Below are 20,898 nucleotides of genomic sequence, written 5' to 3' on the forward strand. Positions count from 1 at the left end.
CACGCCAGGCAGATGATGTTCGGACAATGAACGTGCTCAGTATGCGTAGGCAGATTGACAAGCTTTGGACCAACGTGAAGTGTCTGGGGATAAAACATCGGTTTCAAGCGGACATTAGCAGGACTAGGAAACTTCTGGACAATCACGACTGGCTGTCGAGCCTCAGCGCAATTGATCTGATGCGAAACCTAGGATCAGGCATGCGGCTTGGTTCTTTACTTGCTCGAGACTCGTAAGACAACCTAGGCAACGGCACTATGGATAGTTGCTAACTTTGCCACAGAGTAAAGGTGCGCATGGAAAATGGCGAAGGCATGGCGTTCTCCGAATTCAGCTACCCATTGTTTCAAGCATACGATTGGTGGCATATGTACAACAAGCACGGTGTACAGCTTCAGCTTGGTGGTTCTGATCAGTACGGCAACCTTTGTGCTGGCATGGATGCCGTGAGCCACATGCGCAAGATCCGCGGGGACCAGCAAGTGGGAACGGATAATGACATGCTGAATGCGACTTTCGGCCTTGCAACACCACTACTAACGACAGCTTCGGGCGAGAAATTCGGGAAAAGCGCTGGCAATGCTGTGTGGCTAGATAAGCAGATGATGAACTCATTCGACCTCTACCAGGTGCGTCTGAAGCCACGTAAGAGAACAAGGGCTGACTTGCAGTAGTACTTCCTCCGGACTGCGGACAATGATGTCGAACGCTACCTCAAGCTATTCACCTTCTTGCCCATCCAACACATTGACCTCGTCATGGAGAACCAACGGCAGGACGAATCGAAGCGCACTGCTCAACACATTCTCGCTAAAGAAGTCGTGGAACTAGCTCATGGAGCTGAAGACGCAAAGAAGGCCGAAGCTGCGCATAAGGAGGCTTTCAGCCAAGGCACACATACGTTCTCACTCTCAGGACTCAGAAGAACTCTTGAAATGATCTCGAAACAGGACCAGATGGACAACGTTGACGTGAACGAACTTGAGCTTCTGGCATACAAGAAGGCATATGCTTGTTCTCCGCAAGCGACTACAGGCACTACCACAGAAGATTCCAAAAAGGACGCCTCGAATGTGGTAACTCTGCCGCTATCACTCCTCGCGGAAGGCTCATTTCCACGCGTGCTGCACGCTGCTGGGCTTGTTAGCTCGAAGAGCGAAGGCCACCGTCTGATAGCTAAGAGGGGTGCATATGTGGTCCTACCTAATTCCGGATCGGTAGAGAACCCGTATGGTCTGAAGTGGGAACAAATTCCCGAGGCCATCAGCACGACTGATCCTAACCATTATCTACTTGATTGGGAGGCGCTGGTCATACGATCTGGTAAGTCGAAGATACAGGTATGTCGCATCGTCACCGAGGAGCAATTCGAAAACGAGGGCCTTACATGTCCTGGGTGGGAAGAGTTCAAAGCGAGGCGAGCAGGAGCTGGCGAACAGGCGCAATAGACGAGACAGCATACATTTGTACTGATATACCATGTAAAACATGTATCATAGTAGACTATCTGTGCAATTGAGATTGGAAACGATGTATATTCGTTTCAGGCCGTATGTGGCAATGCTTTTACATCCCAACCTTCATGAGTGGAAAGGAGGACTGATTGTCAGAGCATCATTCTATCGCCGGTTTATTGAGATTGAGAAGTGGTATTCTTGCTCATTCTTATAAAGTAGACCAGCGAATGGGGCCTCGCAGAGTACAGCCCTGTCGCCCAAGACTCAACAATCACAAAGCATGCATCACGGTGCTACAGGTGCGTCCGCGCAATTAACCTTTCATTGTATAGCTTATCGAGTATGTAATTCGCGGTTCTGGCTGCCCTTCACTTTGGCGCCTTCACGGCTGATTCGAATGGTCGCAATCGTATCGCCTGCCCAAAAACACCTTGCCAGTTCGAGGTCAGAAATTTTGTCCGAGCGTCCGTTATGTAACAAGAAGGGTGTGCCGAACGCAGATATCATGCTGCCTCCACGACTACACGGCGAACCACTTAAGCCCAGTAAAGGGAGAGTTCGGAGGCGGAAGAGGAGGACAGCTCATCTGGAACACGCTAGACTTTCATCATCTGCGAGGAAGTTAGTTACTGCGGGATGCATGCGGGCGCGCGGGTGCTTACTTGTTTTAAACTGGAAGGATAGAGAGCAAGACGAGTTCGGCGGTCGGCAGATTTTGTGTCGGTGGGAAGCTTTGACGCTTAGTCATGCATTTAGCGTCTGATCTTTTCGAGATCGAACATGAGCATCAGGGGACGCGATTCTGATAGACTCAATCAGCTGCGTCAAGAAGACGAGTCGCTCGGTAATGATGAGCTTGAGGCATGCTTCGCAACAGCTGAGTAGTCGCCGTTCGGGTCTTTGGAGCTCATACGCTGAGATATCGCGATTTGTCCGAACGCGCCATCACGAGACCGCGTTCCGAGCTCCAGCAGCATGTTCGCAAATATCTCTTCGCGGCATTGGCACTGTAATCAGACCAGATTCGAAAGCCAGAGAAGCGCTGGATAGCTATAGGACCACGTGTAAGAAATATACCGACCGAAGCGAAATTCTTCAACTGTCTGATTGACCTCGTAATAGTACACCCGGAAAACTGGAGTCACCTTGCCAAGCTAACTCATGTGTGGGAGACTGCAAGGCCTGGTTCACAGGTGGCATTTTGTGGTTACCTGCATACACGCCGTGATGTGAACAAGAAGCTCTCCTTCACCGCACTGCGGAATATACAACAGGACCTTACCATTCAGATCGTGTCGAATGCCAACAACGAGGGCAGTGAGGAAGCACAAGCTCACAATCAACTGAAAACGTTACGGGAGTGGACACCTGTAGTCGTAAAAGGCACACTCAAAGAGCGCGTACCTACCCCACGAGTCGAGACACCAATGATGAAAGCGAGGGAGATTGCCTTGACATCTATCACTCCGCTCAACCTGGTAGCCAAGGATATTATCGTCAAGAGCGAAGCAGCGTACGGCCCCGAACAGCGTCATTTGCAGCTCCGCACCGACTGGTCGGCGCGGGGTCGCCTCATCACGCGAAGTAAGACCATCCACGAAGCAAGGAAGTTCTTACATGAACGGGAGTTTGTAGAGATTGAGACACCTCTTCTCTTTAAGTCAACACCCGAGGGGGCACGCGAATTCCTAGTGCCGACTCGAAACAAAGGTCTGGCCTATGCGTTGCCTCAGAGCCCTCAGCAATACAAACAGATACTGATGGCGTCTGGGTTTCCCAAGTACTACCAGTTTGCAAGATGCTTCCGTGACGAGGACTTGAGAGCGGATCGCCAACCAGAATTCACGCAGGTGCGACTAGTCTCCTCGCGATGTCTTCGATATACGGCTGACAACAAGTAGCTTGACATGGAAATGTCCTTCGCAGATGAAGAGACAGTAATGGCAGAAATTGAAGCTTTGATTAGCAAAGTCTGGCAAAGAATGTCCTCAGCCCCCCGCCTTACGACACCATTTCTACGAATGACTTACCACGAGGCAATGTCGTCCTACGGCTCGGACAAACCAGACTTGCGTTATAGCGCAACGGTAAGTACCGCGGTTCCCTTAAAGCATACGCTACTAAATACTGCAGATACATGAAGTCACCGAACGTCTGGAGACCGATTTCATCAGCAAAATAACAGCACTCAAACACCCCGCAATCGATGCATTCAAGATGTCGCTGTCAGACGATCCAGCAGAGAACCGCAGATTCATTGCCGACTTCTTTGATAGCCCCGAAGGCGCTCCTTTCCTCCGAAATCCCGATGGTCAACCCGCCACCTTCTGCGGCGACGCCCGGCAACCCATGGGCGGCCTTGGCCCACTCGGCTATCGGTTTACAATGGAAGCACCCAGCGAGCTCTCGACAGACCATGGAGAGCTCCTTGTAATGCAAGCACGACCTCACGGCCCTTTCACCGGCGGATCAACCATGCTCGGAAACTTGCGTCTGGCGCTGTACAAAGCGGCCGCTGCCCAAGGCCTGATCGAGCCGCCGCACTGGAAGGATTTCAGATTTGTTTGGGTTACAGACTTCCCACTCTTCTCGCCCACGAACGACGCGGAGCCCGGCCAAGGCGGTACCGCTGGTCTCGCGTCAACACACCACCCCTTCACGGCACCAAAGACCGCTGCTGACCTTGACATGCTCCTTACAGATCCTACTAAAGTGATTGCGGCGCACTACGATATAGTGGTTAATGGCGTGGAGCTCGGAGGTGGCAGTCGGCGTATTCACAATGCTGAGGTCCAGGAATTCGTTTTCCGTGAGGTGCTGAAGATGAAGCCAGAACGGATCGAGGACTTTAGGCATTTACTGGATGTGCTGAGGAGCGGATGCCCGCCGCATGCTGGGATTGCGTTGGGATGGGATCGTCTGATGACGCTGTTGACGGGATGCGAGAGCGTGAGGGATGTTATTGCGTTTTCGAAGAGTGGGAGTGGGGAGGATGCGTTGGTGAAGAGCCCCAACAGGGCGACGAAGGAGCAGTGGGAGACGTATCATCTGAGGGTGGTGGAGTAGGATGTCCGAGAAGGCAGATGGCATTTTTGAGTGTGTTGTATATTGTGTACACTTTTTGTATCATATTGTATGAGGTTTGAGCATGTGCAGACCAGTATGGCCAGATATGGCGGTTGGGCTGTTGGAAAAGCACCTGTATCACGGATAGATCTTGTATATCACATGTAACAGTTATGTGGATCGCGGCCCCGTCGGAACCAGATCACAATCAATTTCTCAACAGGCAGGGCCTCAGAGACGTTCGCTAGCTAGACGCAGCCTGAGGCAAAACTTGTCGCAGGGGGTAGGAAAACAGAACGTCACTGCACAAAGCATAGTCCCTTCGTGATATAGTCTGCGTGCGTATTGTGTATCTTGTTGTCGCCGCACAGAATAGCACTGTCCAGTGTCCGCCAACCAACAATTTCCTCGAGTTACACTGTGGACCCCTTTCAATGACGATGTCGCCGACTGCGCAAACTTGACAGGGCACCTAGTGAGACGCCACTTACACACTAACTCCTGAACTGCTGAAAACGGTTAGGGCACGTGACGTTGTGCAATGTGTACGCAGCCTTGCCATGGGCGAGCAGGGCTGTGGCCCAGCACGGAAGCACACGTCGGCGCACATGCCGTTGTAAGACACTCACGGGTGACCAATTGGGATGACAGAAAAGGCGTCGTACCGCTTTTGGGGGAGCTGAGCCAGGATTTCCCGCAGCTTGCGGAATGATGCGCGGCGTTCGCACGGTGCTGGTGGAGACGATCTGCTTTCATTAGCGGGGGCTGGAACTCCGATGACGTAGGAGCTGCACTTCTCCCGTACAAACATCGTCGACGCCCTCGCGGCAGCCTTCCTCAACACCACAACAGCACCATCGCATACACAATCCGCTACATATCGAACCGCAACCACCTTTTCCAACAGCCAAAATGCACCGGTGAGTAGACACTGTATGCGAAGCCGCCTACACCAACGCTGACCGCGACCTCTTTCCAGAACATACTCGATGCGCCAGTCGCGCGCTCCCACAGCGTCGCAGATCCAGAACCCGCCTCCTCCCCTCTTCGTCGACGAAGGCTGGACGATTCTTTGGCAGGGGAAACATTGGTACGTTAGCATCTCTAGCACCTATCTTAGGCCATCCGGACCCTTCCGTACGACCTCATCGCATATCTGTGTGCCTCCGCCAGGCCTGGTTCTACATTCTCACCGTTTTATCAAACCAAGAATCGCATCACACCTACGAGACATGCCTGGCTTAGGGGAAAAGGCGCGCTATGCGTCGCTTCGTAATAGATCAGGAACAAAGGGGACTAACAGTCTCTCAGGGCACACCTTCCGCCACAAGTCCGCGGGCGCCTTCGGGCCCGATCTCGCGAAGAAACTCTCCCAGCTGGTGAAGATGGAGAAGAACGTCATGCGCTCTATGGAGCTTGTCAGCAGGGAGCGCATGGAGGTTGCTGTAAGTTTGAGACCTATGATATCATAATCGGGCAATTGCTTACAGCACGACAGCAACATCTTTCAATCTGGGGTGAAGCTTGCGACGACGATGTGTCCGATGTGACCGACAAGTTGGGTGTCCTCATCTACGAGATCGGCGAGCTTGAGGATCAATTCGTCGACCGCTACGATCAGTACCGTGTGACCATTAAGAGTATCCGGAATATCGAAGCGTCTGTGCAGCCCAGCCGTGACCGTGAGTGAACATACATCTTTGTACTGCGCTTCACGCTAAAATTGTAACAGGCAAGCAGAAGATCACTGATCAGATTGCTCAGCTGAAGTACAAAGAGCCGAACTCGCCCAAGATCGTCGTTCTTGAGCAGGAGCTCGTCCGCGCCGAGGCTGAGTCTTTGGTTGCTGAGGCTCAGCTTTCCAACATCACCCGTGAAAAGTTGAAGGCTGCTTTCACGTACCAATTCGATGCCCTGCGGGAGCACAGCGAGAAGATCGCCATTATTGCCGGCTTCGGAAAGCACCTTCTTGAGCTTGTTGACGACACCCCAGTCACTCCCGGAGAGACTAGGAACGCATATGATGGCTATGAGGCTAGCAAGGCGTACGTCCAATGCACATACATTTCATGTTGCAATAGCTAACGATTTATGCAGCATTATCCAGGACTGCGAGGATGCTTTGACCAATTGGGTTACACAGAACGCTGCCGTTAGCTCCAAGCTCTCCACTCGCGCTCGCACACTTTCGCAACGTCGCAAGAACGCTACCCGTGGTGAAGGCGTTGACCTATCTCACCAGGACCAGCCGCTCGGCGACAGGGAGTCTGGCCTCTGGATCCCGGCATCAGAGCACCAAGGTAATGGTTACGAGGAAGAGGAGGATGAGCTCGATGCCCCATCAACGGTTGCGACTGAGACCCGAGGCCGCGAGGAGGAGAGGCCAGTTGCTGCTTAAAGCCCTGATCAACAGGGCTTGTAGCGCTTCACTCATCTGATGATCCTGCTCCTCAACCCACGATGTATACCCCTGACGGAGCGATGGAGCAGCGAGATAATATGTTCGCTTGGGCGGTTTACTGCGCCATAAGCAGGTCGATTTGGCTAGAACAATTCACTGTCCCAAGTCGCAATGTTGTTTGGCTACGTACACATGTATAGCGATTCTTTATGATGTCTCACGGTTGGATGCTGGAATGGGAAATCTATGTATCTGGACGTGGTTTTGGGTGGGATTATAATGGGAAGTTAGTTAGTAATTTCTTCATCTTGTCGTATAAGGAGGAAAGATATCGTGCAATTGTTTCGCTGTGTTGTTCTGCTTATGTGTCGAAGTCCACTTCAACTTCTCAGCCTTGCATTGATTGCTATTGCATCGCATACATTCAAGCGAATGCTCGCGCTGTCGGACCGTCGAGCCGATACGTGTGAGAGCATGCTATCCTTTGCCGTTTCACGTACTAATCGATATGCAAGATATATCATAATAATCTCGGTTCATCGCTCGCCAGAACAACGCGCAATAATCATTTACCCCGAATTGCTAGGAATCTGCAAAATGCGGTATACGTTTGACGTAGGACACTGAAAAAGATGATAGGGAAACGTTCATCCGAACGTCACCAGCATAAGAGCTGCGCTATCCATACTGTGGGGCATCATCTCTTCATCTGGATCGGAAAGAGCGACCACTTCCCGAGCGATCAACAAAGCATAGTTCTGGAAAGCTAGAATTCTTCAACCTTCTACACTCGATACAGTTAACCGCAAGTATGAGTGGCGTGAAGAAATATGAAATCTCCGAGGTACGTACCCATCACCGTTGACATGGAGGGGTAGCTTCCTACCCCGCTGATATCATCACGCCCCATTTACACTCATAATGTAATGCGCAAACTGCCACTGCGACGCGAACTATTCAAATTCGCCATGCAGGCGAACAAAGGCTGACGTTACCTCACACAGCCATGGCTTAAGCTCCATTGCGCCCTCGGCGAAGCCCCCTTCTGGGAAGAATCCACCAACACCCTACGCTTCGTCGACGTCGAAAAGCAGGAACTCCACCACGTCTCCCTCGCCGACGGCCCCTCCTCCCACAAAGTCGTTAAGCAACACGACATCAGCATAGGCTGCACCGCGGACATCGAAGGTAACGACACCGAGTTCATCTTCGGCGGCAAGTACGGCTACGGCATCTGCAACCGCCAGACGGGCGAGTACCGCTGGATCAAGAAAGTGTGGTCGGACGAGGAGGTCAAGGCGGGCAAGCCGGATAGGTTCCGCGGCAACGATGGCGCTGTGGATAGTGGGGGCAGATTTTGGGTCGGCTTCATGTTCGATCCGTTGGTCAGTGAGATGAATGACGAGGGTGCGGTGTTCAAGTTGCATCCTGACGGGACGCTTGATCGCCCGCTGAGTGGGATCACCATTCCGAATGGGACGACGTGGAATCAAAAGGATGATACCATGTTCTTCGCCGACAGTCCGTTCAAGACGATTTACCAGTTCGATTACGATGCGAAGACCGGGAGTGTGTCGAACAAGCGTCCGTTCTTTGTTATGCCCAAGGACAACAGGTATGGTGAGGGTGCGGTGCCGGATGGTCATTGTATTGATGAGGAGGGATTCATGTGGACAGCACTGCACGGAGGATCTCGCGTTTTGAGGATCTCGCCAAAGGGAGAGATCGTCGCGGAAATCAAGGTACCGACGAGTCAGCCTACGTGCCCGTGTTTCGTGGGCGAAGAGTTGGTTATTACGAGTGCGGGCGGAAATGCCGGTGAGGGAGGAAAGCCTGTGGACGAGAACGCAGGCAGTGTTTTCAAGATCAATGTGGGCGTCAGGGGATTGAAGAGGTTCCGGTTCAAGGGTGGTGCTGCGGTAGAAGGTGGAAAGGAGGAAGGGAAGGTAGTCGGAGAGTAATTGCAATGACACTCGATTGTTACATTGGCCTAATGCCGGGTGGGTATATAGCGCCGGAGTGATGACAAAATCTAAATTACAAAAGCCAATTCGATGAGACTGTTCATCTCGGCAGCGCACTTAAGAAGCTCTCAACACCGAACCCCTCGAACACGGGCTGTAGAGGACGAAGCGCCCAGAAGATGACTGGGCCGTCTCGTGGTGAACTTCTGTGCTGTACCGCTAACGCAGCGAGTCCTACAGCAACGGCTGTCGTGACCGTGGCCAGCGTGTTGATGGCAAATGGGCTAGGGAGTGAGGAATCCGCACTCTTTGATGCATTGTGATGACCATGCTTTACGGTTGGAGAGCTTTGAAGGGCATGAGGCAAGATGCCATCATGTACCACTGCCCGAAACTGTGGAAGAAACGCTTTAGGTTGCCTGCTCACCCAAGGCAGTTGCATGCCAAAGTCGCTAGCCGCAGCTTTGCCCGTAGCAACTGACCACACATCTGCGGGACTGATCTTCTCATTCTGCAGCAATTCTCCCCGCAGGCGATCGATGTACACATCGATTCTCGGAAACTTTTGTCGTATGGCCTCTTTGACCCACGCTTGTGGCACGGGCGCATATCGAAGCAGCGCCAAGTAGCCAAATACCAGGGAATCACAACTTGACGGTTCATCTCCCCCAAGAACGTAGTCTTTCGTACCCAGCTGATCAGCCAACGGCTGTAAAAGTTCGTTCGAGAGGGCATCGAGCTTGAACCGCGCAGCATATAATGGAGAACTGAGTAAACCTCCCTTCCCTCGTCCCATGTGAAGCGCTGGGGGGCGGTCTTCAGACGGAATGCCGGCCGCTCTTTTCGCGGCTTCGTACTCGGACGTTGCGGTGCCTCTGCCTGGGCCACGAGTGTCTTCGCTTGCCTCGGCCACGTCTAGGCTGCTCAAGCCCAGATGCGCCGTTCTTGATTTAGCTAGATCGCGCCGTTTGGGAGGTATGGTGTAGTTGGTGTGCCATGGTAGGATTGCGGTGTACGCAGCGGAGGTGGTGGTGCCGTAGTTTTCGGAGGAGACGTAGAGGTAGAGGTCGACGAGCGGGCCTGCGGTATATTCGAGGAAGGAGATGAGCCTATGAAATAGTCAGAAGGAATGCGAAAGTATGCTCCGTACAATCACCATACGCTGTTCTGTCCTGTTGTTGTTTGGGGGTTAGGTTGGCATCGAGGTTGTAGGAGTAGTTCTCGCGAAGGTAAAAAACTATGTTGGTGAACCCGGTAATCTTGTTTTCGACATCCACGAGCAGCGGAAGCTCCCCTGATCAATCAGTATTGTGCAGAAGCTCTGGACGTTGGAACGACATACCCTGAGGGCTAGGTGCAGGGTCATAGTCGGCTACAAGCGTCCATCGGTCGCGCGGGACGGTGCGGTTGAGGTAGGCTACTGCAGCAATGCATGCAGGATCGATGGATGGAAGACCAAAGGCTGGACCCCACACATGGAGTGTCAACACCATTTCTGCTTATGTTTCAACGCGCACTCCGCAGCTTCTTGTTGGGATGAGAGCATTGAAGATGATGCAGATCGCGCTTGCTGTATGCAGGGCTTGGCGCTCATCTACGCGACCACGTGAGAACGTGCCTTCCAAGGTTACGCGGCTTCCCCGGACATCGTTTAGTCACGTCATTCACCCCACGCTTCACTGTAAAAAGTCTCATATGTGTAACGCGGAACATGGCTCCGATCAGGAGGTATCTCAGAATCACCAAGCACTCAGTCTTGGAAGTCCGCATTTATCTGGTAAGACATGGTCGCACAATCGTAGATCATGGTTGCTGATTTCTGAGCAGTAAGTGTTACGTCTCTCTCCAGGGCGTGATGCTTGTCATGTTTGAGATGTATCTCGTTGTTTCGACATCATGACTGACTCAGCTTTCACTTAGCGACCGTCCTTCTGACGCTGAGACATGGCTCCTGAGAGGCGATAATCCTGCCCTACCGCGCGTGATCCAAGCTGTGCGCCCGCTCGTGCTGCCGAAGCTCCGTGAGGAGAACGAACGATCAAACGGCCGAGGTAGAGGGAAGGCGAAAAAGAAGGGTGTGAAAGACGTTGTTGTTGAGGGTAGGTGCTGTGAAAACACATTTCTTCATGCTCATATGACGCTGAAACCTGCAACAGAGGACTTCGAGGTATCGATCTTTCTGACAGAGCTGTCGTCTCGACATTCCGTCTTGACAAAGCAGAAAGCTTTCAAAAACCAACCTCGCATTCAAAGCAATTCGGGCAAATTGACTAATTGGCTAAACGGAGGAAACAGCGAGCAGCCGTTGGTGATCAGCGATGGTCCAACAGAGCCCATCGTTATCAGAGAGGAAGAAGATGACGAGCCTGTTAGTCTTGCGGATATACCGGAAGCGGACGGGAGTGAGAATCAGACCACGGACGCAGCCAGTGAACATGACCAAAAAAAGAAACTCGGTCTGAATACATCTTACGACGGATTCTCCATTTACGGACGCATCCTGTGTCTTGTCGTCAAGCGACGGGGCGCGCGCCATCAGGCAGGCAGCAACAGTGCGCCCGTATCAAGCCAACAAATGTTGGAGAACTGGGTGTCAACGCAAGCGCAGGCTGAGCAAGTTGACGACGATGAAGATATTGGCTAAGCCACACGAGCCAGGTTCATTGGAACCCCGCCAATACTTGTGCGCGGACCAACTAGGCAAGTCAATATCGAAGCGAACCTTGATACGAGTTACATCTGCAAAAATAACATCAGAAAGCGGCCCCAGGAAGTTTTACCACGTGGACGCCAACCCAAAGATCGGCGCGTTTTTGCTTTTTTAGAGGCGCTGTGCATATTGCGTGCAGCATCTTCAATATCAGCGTCAGCCACAACAGGACCTGCGCTGGCGCAGAAACAAAGGATTCGATGTGAGGGCTGGGAGGTGTGGAAGAACTAGTGGAGGACAAACAGAGTTCGAAGCTAAGTTTTACTCCGCATTCATCGAGTCAATTAAGTCGATTTGGAACATGTCTTTCTTGGGAACGTCGCGACCAAGACTTTGCAACAGCCAATGCTCGGTCGACACTGAATTATTCTTGGTGTAACCCACTCGATTGTACTGCAGATTTGACTCAGCTGCACTCGGTGAGGGAACGCCGACTGTTGCAGGCCTTGATCTGCCGCAAAATTCAGGTCGGCGAAAAGAAAGGTTCCTGGCTCCGGAAATGCCGGGCTCGCAGGCTTCTGTGGCGTCCGTCTCGAGGTTCGTTCCACCCATGCAGACCAGGATCATCGAAGCGCCACAGAAGGCTGAAATTCCCAGTCGTACCTTGCATACGTGGCGGGTACCTGAAAGCCCCTGTCAGTCTGAGGTCATCAATGTGACTTGATACCTATCGAATGCTTCGCGTTTGTATCCATGGTTCTGCGAAACGCCGGCGTGCGTGCGTAGACTGATCGTCGATCATTGCGAGCGCTCATAGTACTGGGATACCAAGGGAGCGGCATGACAGCTCGGGACGAGCAAAGCAGCCTTCGCTGCCGGGGACCGAAATTCACCGGTGCGACATGCATCTTCGTAGAGCTCGAACAACGGACAATGGACAATGGAGGCATTGCGGATCCGTGTTATGCAACTCAATGCCAATGGCGTCACTGATCTCCAAACGAATACAGTGGGGCAGGGCCACTATCTGAACAGCCTACGTGCCTACTTAGGCGGAGGAACGACCGAACGCCAAAGGAAAAGAAAAAAAAAGAAAAAAGGCTCCGCTCGGCGTCATCTTGGTGTCCTCCGCATTTCCGGACAGCTGGGACAACGTATGCAAACCTCGAGCGTCATGAGCCCGCCGAGACCGGCTTAGCAGTTTTTAGCTGGCGGCACCGACAAAACAAATGCTCCACTGGTCTGAGACGAGTCAATTTCTCGCCCATGTTGCAGAATCAGAAAGTACCGAGTGGCAAATAATGAGATTATCTGCGACATAGGCTTTGGTTGGTCAGTTTCCCCTGAAGATCAGACCGCTCTCTAACTTTGACTACTGCTCATTTTCTGACAGCGCCGGCCGATCGGTTTGATTACATGTCAAACACTGAAAATCGGCAAACGCTTGGAAAGGGGCGCAAAGCTCGAGACAATGCGCGCTCTGCAGGGCTCGAAAAAAGACAAATTGCGCAAGACAAAAAAAAAAAGGACCGTGATCGCTATTTGGAACGTGCATCCACGTGGGTTGCGACACCTCCGAGCTGGGTTCAGCTGGGTTTGCCGCATTGCCTCCGGAACTTCTCGTTGGTGGGGATTTTCAGGTCGCCGCACACCACTACTGAAGAAGGTGCAGTCGGTAAGGCCGGCGCTGCTGCACACCAAAAGGGAGAGTCCAGCAGGCACGCAAGAAGCAAGTATATCAGCCAGTGGCTGCTGGCGGAAGCAGCAAACAGGGCCTGCGCGTGCAAGCAGGGGACAGGATACGAAGTCGCACAACAGGGCCTGTGTACAAAAATAATCATGACAGATACGGTAGCCTTCTGCTTGAGGTTGCCTCGGCCAATGCAGGGCTCTGCAAGCACGCATGCAACTTCTAACCTTGGTGACTTGGATGATTGCCAGCATCTTCCAACTCACCGCCAACGGCTGCCCGCAGTAACCTGGCGGGTGCAAATTCCAGGGGTGGGAATGTGGGCGTTGGGCTGCGGTGGAACTTTGGAAGGCCGGTAGAAGGCGGGAGAAGGCCGGTCTTTGTGCCAGGATCCCCCTCACAAGGCACGGGAGTGGAGTCGGGCACGGCAAGCCAGATCAAACTGTCACAAAAGACGGTGAAATTCATCTCCTGTCTGAGGGTGGTCAGTGGTGGTCGCGGCCAACACCTGACACGAGGACTGGCGAAAATACCCCTGGTTGTTTCCGATTTGGACGCAAGCGGCTCGTGCTACGGGCGCTGGGGGTGCGTTTGGACCAGCCTTGCTTCACCATCTTGTCGGTGACTTTTGGCCTGAAAAGGAGGGCGCTAGATTTGATGCTCTTGACTGACCGTTCGCGCTAATTGCAGCATGGCTACCCACGAACGCCAGCTAACGTGACAAGTCGGCCCTCCATTATTGACAGGGGAGCGCGGGCGAGCAGTGGCAGTGATGTCAGAATTAGGCATACGCTACCTCCTGGTCCATGGTGTCGACGCCTGTGCCTGCGCCCCTGCCGCTCTGCCCGCTCGTCTTGTATGATTGGCAGCACCATGGTATGCGACGGCAAGCGAAGGCAGCAGCGGGATTGGATCAACAGGATCTTCGCGCAGTCACGAGGGCGATGAAACGGCAAGCAAGAGGACGAGCCTCCGTGTTTGTGGCCATGCGCGCTACGATATGACCAGGATGCACGCTGCTCGGCCTAGCTTATGCGTCAAGGGCAGCCCCACTTTGACCGCGCCGTCCAAGCTCAACTCTCCTTTTTCTCGAACAGCCCAGCGCCTCATCAGCTCACCGCTCGGGCCATGCCCAGGTCGTGATTATTGCAGTCGTCATGTAACTTGACCGACATTTTGCGGATTGGCAATCTCGGTGCACAAACATAAATACGCCTGCCCCCCGTCGTGTCCCAAGTTTTTGTTTCATCAGACATCCAGACACGCTTGACTATAAGTGAACACTACCACCACCGCTCCCCAACCATCCAAGCATTCAACTCTCAGCCTTGCAGCAACCCAACAACTACCACACGCCCAAACCGCTTCAATGGCCATCCTCTGCAACGATCTCGACATGTCGACGAACAACCTCCCTCCGTGCCCGGGCCCGCCACCTACTCGTCCTCTGCCTCCGGTGCCCTCGAAATAGAAGCGTGCATTCCAACTTTCACGCCTGTCTCGTCTCATTCGCATCCGACTCTGACGCATTTACTCGATATCACGAACTACCATATCTCATCACCAACTCGCCCTAATTCACCCACTTCGACACTCACACCCCCGCCATGGCACGACTAGTCTCGCCTGTGGTCCGTATGCAGCACATGCTTGCAGCGCGATCAGATCGGATGCACCTCCTGCAGCGCTTTCCAGCCACACGCCGCTAGACTCAATGGACAAGGCGCACCACTGCAGCGCTCGGATGCCGAACTCCTCCACGTCGCCAACCCACAGTCTACCGTTGCTGCCTCGGCCACAGCGTTGCTTGGATCCACCAGCATTGGTCTGACGTGTAGCGCAAACCGCTCTTGGCAGCATGCCCCTGGCAACGCCTCTCTGACTCACCACCGGGTCTTTTCTTGCTCGTCTCAAACACACGCTGGTTCGGGTGGACAGAGTCAGCACTTTCCTTAGCTGCTGTTGTTCAGCACGTCATTGTAATCACGAGCGACATCTTCCTTTGCTTTTCCTATGCATTAGCTGGCGCGATATTGGGCATGGTTGTACATTTAGCATAGACTTGGGAAACATCATTCGGGAGTTGCACCTGGGAGGCTTTCACGCCTATGGATTTACGGAATACCCCATGCATCAGCTAGCTCTAATCACTTTGGTCTTCGATGATCACACCTACCTACGTTTTATTTTAAACTGCGGCTGAAGTGGTGACGCTCCCGCTTCGGTTCTCCCATGTTGCCGGGCGCTTCCATGAACGGGAACGACGTGCCGTCTGCAGGACCCAAGAGCACGCTGCGGACCACGGTCGCGACTACCCCTCAATGCTCTCGCCATCATCCACCTCATCGTACCCTTGCACATACACGGCCACGGCCACCCCAGTCCCACTCTACATGCTCACGACTGCGCCTTCTGGGGACGGCTTCAATTGGCGCTGGACGAGGCATGGTGTTGTGACGTGTTGAATAGCCATCCCCATACCACTAGCAGACCGCTCATACGAGCGTGCATGAAGAAGCGCGCGTGACTCTGCCCTGCCCACAGCGTTGTACGTCTGAGACAACCCCCATCAAACCCCACATGTGTCCCGCATGGGTCATTGACACGGCACGTCGAGAGAAACGCATGGCAGCCACTGCCGTTCGCCCAGCTGACACCTTGGTCACCTTGAGATGCCGGCCGTGGGGTGTGTTTTGCCCTTCATCACGCCGCGCTGAGGGCGGCCGACTACTGTGTACAGCCAACGCAGTCTCCACCAGGGCACACATGCATCGCAAGGGCAACCAACAAGACACCCTGGCATTCTCACCAGCCCTCAACAAACCCATAGTCCCAGCATTGAGTGAGATTCCACCCAACTCCGCCTCCAGGCCGCGTCCGCTTGCTCACCAACCTGTGCAACCAACATCGGTGCCAGGAATCCGAGCAACTGTCACCGATCTGCTGCACGCAGCACAAGGTCTAACGTCGCGTTGGTGTCACCGTTCCTGGCACACCCGAACTGTAAGCTTACGCCCTGCAGTCAGCCAGTTACCGAAACTCAAAACCAAGTTCACAGAGCTGCCAGGCACTGTCTCTCAAACTTCTCATTGGAGAACAACCCGTATTCCTCCCGGTGGTGCCTGGCCTGCGCTTGTCAGCGCCTTTGACCGAGCAAGGGGCCTAAACGACACTTTATTCTCTATCAGACCTTGTAGTGTGTACGGCATGCCAACATTGTGATCACTTGCTATGCATTCGATCGTGGGGTCGACATGTACTTGCTTTCTCGCCCAGCATCCTGCGCTTCTTGCGCAAGCGCGCATAGGGCTTCCCTTCTGCAGCTGCAGCGTCTTTACAGGATTCGTGTGCCGGTCAATGCCGTCAATCCGATCCCATGACCAAATTGACGCGCAAACACACGGACTCAATGCTTAAACACATCGATATAGCCCTCCCACAAACAGGATTCGCACGGGCTAAGCGAATCCGTACCCCAATTCCAGGCTCACTATTGACACAAGCCCTTCTCAGAATTATGAATCTCTTGTGGACATTCTGTATAGTGCTTACGAGGGACGCGAAGGAATAACCGGCAACCGAGATTGACGCCAGCTCGACGCATCAGCATCCCGCGGCGCAACACGAGGGAACGTGGGCTGCTGCAAAGCTCCTGCACGGTAAGCGTCTGGAAATATGCAACCCTTTTCGACGCAGTGAGCAAGCAAGCATACGAGATCACATGCACCTCTCAATGCCTGCACCCACAGCGCATCCTGCGTGGCTCTATCCCTGTTCGCAGATCATGGCAACTTCAACTTGACCCACAAGGCTTGCAGGGCTCCTAGCAATCCTGATGACTGTTCGTCGGGCAGCAAGGCTGCAGCTTGCTCACCGCTAAGTGGGCAATCCACTCAACGCCGCTCAAATGGACAAAGGCGGTTCATCGCCATGGACAGCGCATCAGATCAATCAGGGTTGGAGAGGCTGGGACGTCATTCTCTACGATGTTACCTGCGCTGCGGCACGCTTACCTCGGGAGAGCTAACATTTGTCGGGGATCCACTTGCGAGTCTCCAATATTTCTGGCTGCCTCGGGCAGATGGTGTTTGATAGGTACGCGAGGTATGATACACATAAGACCCGAGACATATTGCAGTTGTCCAGCATTACTATTGCCGAACTCAGAAACTGCGTGGCAGACGGCCCAGTGTCCACATGTCATATCTTGAATCACGGAATGTCTACGATTATTGGCATCAAAAACTTGACATTCGGCCCTACAGGCTCGCCACCAACGTCAAAATCATTGTAATCGACAGTGGCGACATCTTGGGTGTTCCTGAGGCGCTCACGGTTTGCACATGCTTGCAATCTCCTGTAGATCATCCAGTGACATGTACACTGGGCAGTATCGTGTGTTTAGCGCTCCTCTAGCCTCTTCACGAACCACTTCGTTTCAACATTTTCCCGAACATCAATTTCGCTTCTCGTAGAGCCCACGGCAGACGACATGTACCGACCATTCCAGATCTTACGAATTCCTCCGTTTACAGAGACACACATCTCGATAAATTCATGGTGCCGGTGCCTGATGCACTCGCCACACTCCGCCGCATCCTTCAATATGATCAAAGCTCCACACGCTCCACTGCTTATCTACTGTACCTCACCCTGCAGCCCTCTCTCTTCTAGTCTTCGCGTAATCCCATGAAACCCTATTTCCGGGGTCCTCTTCTCCAGACGAGGGCGGCACAGGCACGTACCACATTCTCGCGCAAGGCGCGCTTAGCAAGATGATGCATTCAACGCACGCGCTCTTCCTTCGAAATGCATGTCGTGCCCTGGCAATCTCGATCAGACCTCGGATGCTTGATCGACATGTTCACGCGCAAGCAGAGACAAACATGCAACAACGCGGCACAGCAATCAATCGAGCACATCGGTCTGGCAATGGCGCGTTGATAGCGCCGACGCGTCGCCAACAAGGACCTGAAACGCTGCGAGGCGCTTGCCTTGGGGCTGACTATTGTCTACTGTCGCGTCAGAAGGTCAGACCATATGTTCGTTGGCTAGGACCTGTACGCGAGTATACTCGAGGTTGTTTCATTGCCTCGGTGCCTAGTGTTTCAATGGCGCGTCGTCATTTCTACTTGCTCATCGGACGGACTTTGCCGGACATATCTGTGGCTGCGTTTTCAGATTACGAATATATGATCGTCCTGAAGCGGCCGATTGTTCACCCAGCGTGACCCCGGGATAGAAAATCTCCGGCTCCTTCGCTGGGAAAGCTTACTGGGCAATTTGTCGAGACTCATGTCAGTCAGCACCAACCTCAAAACGGCATCCCTTCGCAACATGGTTCTACATGGTTCAGATGTTGCCATCGACACGATCGGTGTCGTCTCGTGGTCCCGCCAGGTACGATAAAGGGCTGTCAGCAGACTCACCGATCAAGTCGTTATCTCGAGTCAGGACAGCACGCCTCCGGTTGTTGTAGTTGCCGAAGTGGTTTCCTTGTTTGGAGGTCTGCTCTCCGGCCATAGACCTCATACGACGCAGTGTGATCATGCTCATCCAAGTAATCCAGACTTCTGTGTATACGAGCGAGATATTGGACTATGCCATCATCGTCAATTATTGATTCCGATGGTTCCGGATCTTCCATTGAATGATCAGCCGGGTGTAACAGTGGCAGTGGACTCGCGTTGCGCATGAGAGCATCGGAAGGCCCACGTGTCTCTCGCGATATACTGCTCCTCGAATGGATAAGTTATGTGTAGATCCTATACCCGTCTTATCTCACAGGGGACATGTTAGCTTGCCTCACTATAATTAGTGGATGTCAGGTAAGTCGACTATGCCCGCGAACGCGTCAGTAATAACGCAGTAGGCAACCAATATGATATGCAAGGTCAAGGACCAGCATTGTGGCTTTCACAGTACACTATATCTCCTAGAGTCTGGATCGTTGATCTACACGTTCACAAATCATTTTGAAATATGTTCTACGTCATTCCTCCATTCCTCATTGTACACTGTACAGCTTCAACAAAGATGTTAGATTAACATCTTTGCCAGCCTGCTCCAACAGACTCAGCGCTCCATTCCCTAGGTGCAACGGGATCTTTTTATCCCGCGCCTCCGCTATAGTCACCTTCAATCCATCACGGTAGCTCTGAAGGTTGGCCGCTGCCTGGCCGTGCTTACCCTCTAAGATGTCAATCATGTTCGCACCCTGCTCTTTATATTGGACACTTCCCCCTGCCGCCTCAACGCAAAGCTCGTAGTACTGGGCCAACGGTACGCCGAGATGCTTTGCAAATGCTATACCTTCGGCGGCGGCACATAGGTGAATACCGTTGAGGAGATTGCTCACAAGCTCGAGCTTTGCTTGCTTGTCTTCTTCTGAAAGTGAGCTTTGTATGCTTGCAACCGGCTGAGACGTCCATAGGCGCACAAGCCCAGCGTCGTCATTTGGACCAAAGTCCTTGTCTAGGCCAGTGATATAAAGTTGCTCTGCGATGGAGCATAACGGCACTGGGAAATCGACGAGATTCGCCATGGAAGTGATAATGCCCTGCTTCCGTCAGTTTTCAGGCCGTTCATAGAATTTACGACGTCGGACACATTGTACACATACCGTATCCTTCAAGATAATCGTCACAGCACTCGCGCCTGGAAAGTAATCCTCTTTCAACGTCCTCACACTCCGATTCTCAAACATCCAGCTCCACGCCTTCCCGCCCACGATGTGCTCTCTCACATCGTTCCCATTGAGTCCAAGCCTCGCCGCAAATCCAAACGCCTCGCTCACAGAGATGATGTGAATTGCCGCAAGCACCTGGTGCACCATTTTCATGTTCGATCCCGCGCCTATGCCGCCCGCCACGATAAACAGCTTCGACGGCGCAGTCAGCTCATCAAGCAAGAACTTCCCCTTTTCGAACGCTGCGTCAGACGCGCCTGCCATGATACTCAGCGTACCTTCCCCCGCACGTATCGCACCCCCGGACACCGGCGCATCAATGAAGTAAATGTCCCCTCTCCCAATATGTCCCAACTTCTTCTCCACGTGCTGCGCATACGAACTCGGCACGGTGCTCGTCAGATACAACACGCTCCCCTTTGGCAGACCCTTTACGATGCCATCGTCGCTAAAGAGGGCCTGCTCCGCTTGCTGCGCCGTCGCCACCATGCAGATGTAGTATTGCTTGTCTTTTGCGGACTCTGAGAGCGACGTCGAAGGCGTGCCGCCGGCTTGGGAGAAGCGCTCGAGGGTCGGCGCGTAGACGTCGAAGCCGGTGACGGGGTAGCCTTGCTTGACGAGGTGGGTGGCCATGCCGAAGCCCATGGCTCCGAGGCCGCAGAAGCCGATGGCGGGTTTGGAAGTCATGGTGCTGGGAGGGCTGGAGGAGGGAAGATTGTGAATTACGTTGTTATGGTACGATTGCGGTATCCTATACGCACGCGATTGTTGTGGTTGCGACTCCAATTGAATGCTGTTGGATGTGTCTTCTGTAGTACTTGATTGCTTCCTTCGTTCTCGCAAGTCGTTACCCAGAGGGAATGTGTATAGCACGGTTCAATTGCTACAAACGAGAGAAGAACGATGAACGTCTCGGGTCGATGATCGAATGTTGGTATTCTCGGCTTTCTCTCCGAGCAGCCACTACACTGCGTAAGAACGA

At 53.1% G+C, this 20,898-nt stretch overlaps 7 protein-coding genes across 7 annotated transcripts; 5 read left to right on the forward strand and 2 right to left on the reverse strand.

Annotated features, from left to right (window-relative positions):
- Positions 1-26: 26 nt before the first annotated feature.
- MSY1_2 (tyrosyl-tRNA synthetase) lies at positions 27-1,448 on the forward strand (the record flags this gene model as incomplete). Its single annotated transcript, XM_056211827.1, has 3 exons — positions 27-232; positions 284-629; positions 675-1,448. 3 exons carry the CDS (start codon positions 27-29, stop codon positions 1,446-1,448), a joined length of 1,326 nt encoding a protein of 441 aa, XP_056075300.1.
- Positions 1,449-2,237: 789 nt separating this feature from the next.
- Positions 2,238-4,523, forward strand: MSD1 (aspartate--tRNA ligase msd1; the record flags this gene model as incomplete). Its single annotated transcript, XM_056211828.1, has 4 exons — positions 2,238-2,301; positions 2,475-3,307; positions 3,359-3,544; positions 3,591-4,523. 4 exons carry the CDS (start codon positions 2,238-2,240, stop codon positions 4,521-4,523), a joined length of 2,016 nt encoding a protein of 671 aa, XP_056075301.1.
- A 1,232-nt stretch (positions 4,524-5,755) lies between these two features.
- Positions 5,756-6,921, forward strand: LSP1 (lipid-binding protein; the record flags this gene model as incomplete). The annotated part of the gene is made up of 4 exons (XM_056211829.1): positions 5,756-5,968; positions 6,022-6,205; positions 6,256-6,568; positions 6,621-6,921. 4 exons carry the CDS (start codon positions 5,756-5,758, stop codon positions 6,919-6,921), a joined length of 1,011 nt encoding a protein of 336 aa, XP_056075302.1.
- Positions 6,922-7,735: 814 nt separating this feature from the next.
- Positions 7,736-8,885, forward strand: CGR1_1 (rRNA-processing protein cgr1; the record flags this gene model as incomplete). Its single annotated transcript, XM_056211830.1, has 2 exons — positions 7,736-7,768; positions 7,929-8,885. 2 exons carry the CDS (start codon positions 7,736-7,738, stop codon positions 8,883-8,885), a joined length of 990 nt encoding a protein of 329 aa, XP_056075303.1.
- Positions 8,886-8,988: 103 nt separating this feature from the next.
- On the reverse strand, positions 8,989-10,381 carry N0V89_003028 (uncharacterized protein; the record flags this gene model as incomplete). Its single annotated transcript, XM_056211831.1, has 3 exons — positions 8,989-9,997; positions 10,050-10,182; positions 10,231-10,381. The coding sequence occupies 3 exons, from the start codon at positions 10,379-10,381 to the stop codon at positions 8,989-8,991; spliced, it is 1,293 nt and encodes a 430-aa protein (XP_056075304.1).
- Positions 10,382-10,599: 218 nt separating this feature from the next.
- On the forward strand, positions 10,600-11,532 carry N0V89_003029 (uncharacterized protein; the record flags this gene model as incomplete). Its single annotated transcript, XM_056211832.1, has 2 exons — positions 10,600-10,665; positions 10,798-11,532. The coding sequence occupies 2 exons, from the start codon at positions 10,600-10,602 to the stop codon at positions 11,530-11,532; spliced, it is 801 nt and encodes a 266-aa protein (XP_056075305.1).
- A 7,703-nt stretch (positions 11,533-19,235) lies between these two features.
- Positions 19,236-20,603, reverse strand: N0V89_003030 (uncharacterized protein; the record flags this gene model as incomplete). The annotated part of the gene is made up of 2 exons (XM_056211833.1): positions 19,236-19,787; positions 19,851-20,603. The coding sequence occupies 2 exons, from the start codon at positions 20,601-20,603 to the stop codon at positions 19,236-19,238; spliced, it is 1,305 nt and encodes a 434-aa protein (XP_056075306.1).
- Positions 20,604-20,898: the final 295 nt, after the last annotated feature.

The sequence above is a fragment of the Didymosphaeria variabile genome (genome assembly GCF_027946475.1).
Source record: "Didymosphaeria variabile strain IMI 356815 chromosome Unknown scaffold_2, whole genome shotgun sequence".
Lineage (NCBI taxonomy): Eukaryota > Fungi > Ascomycota > Dothideomycetes > Pleosporales > Didymosphaeriaceae > Didymosphaeria > Didymosphaeria variabile.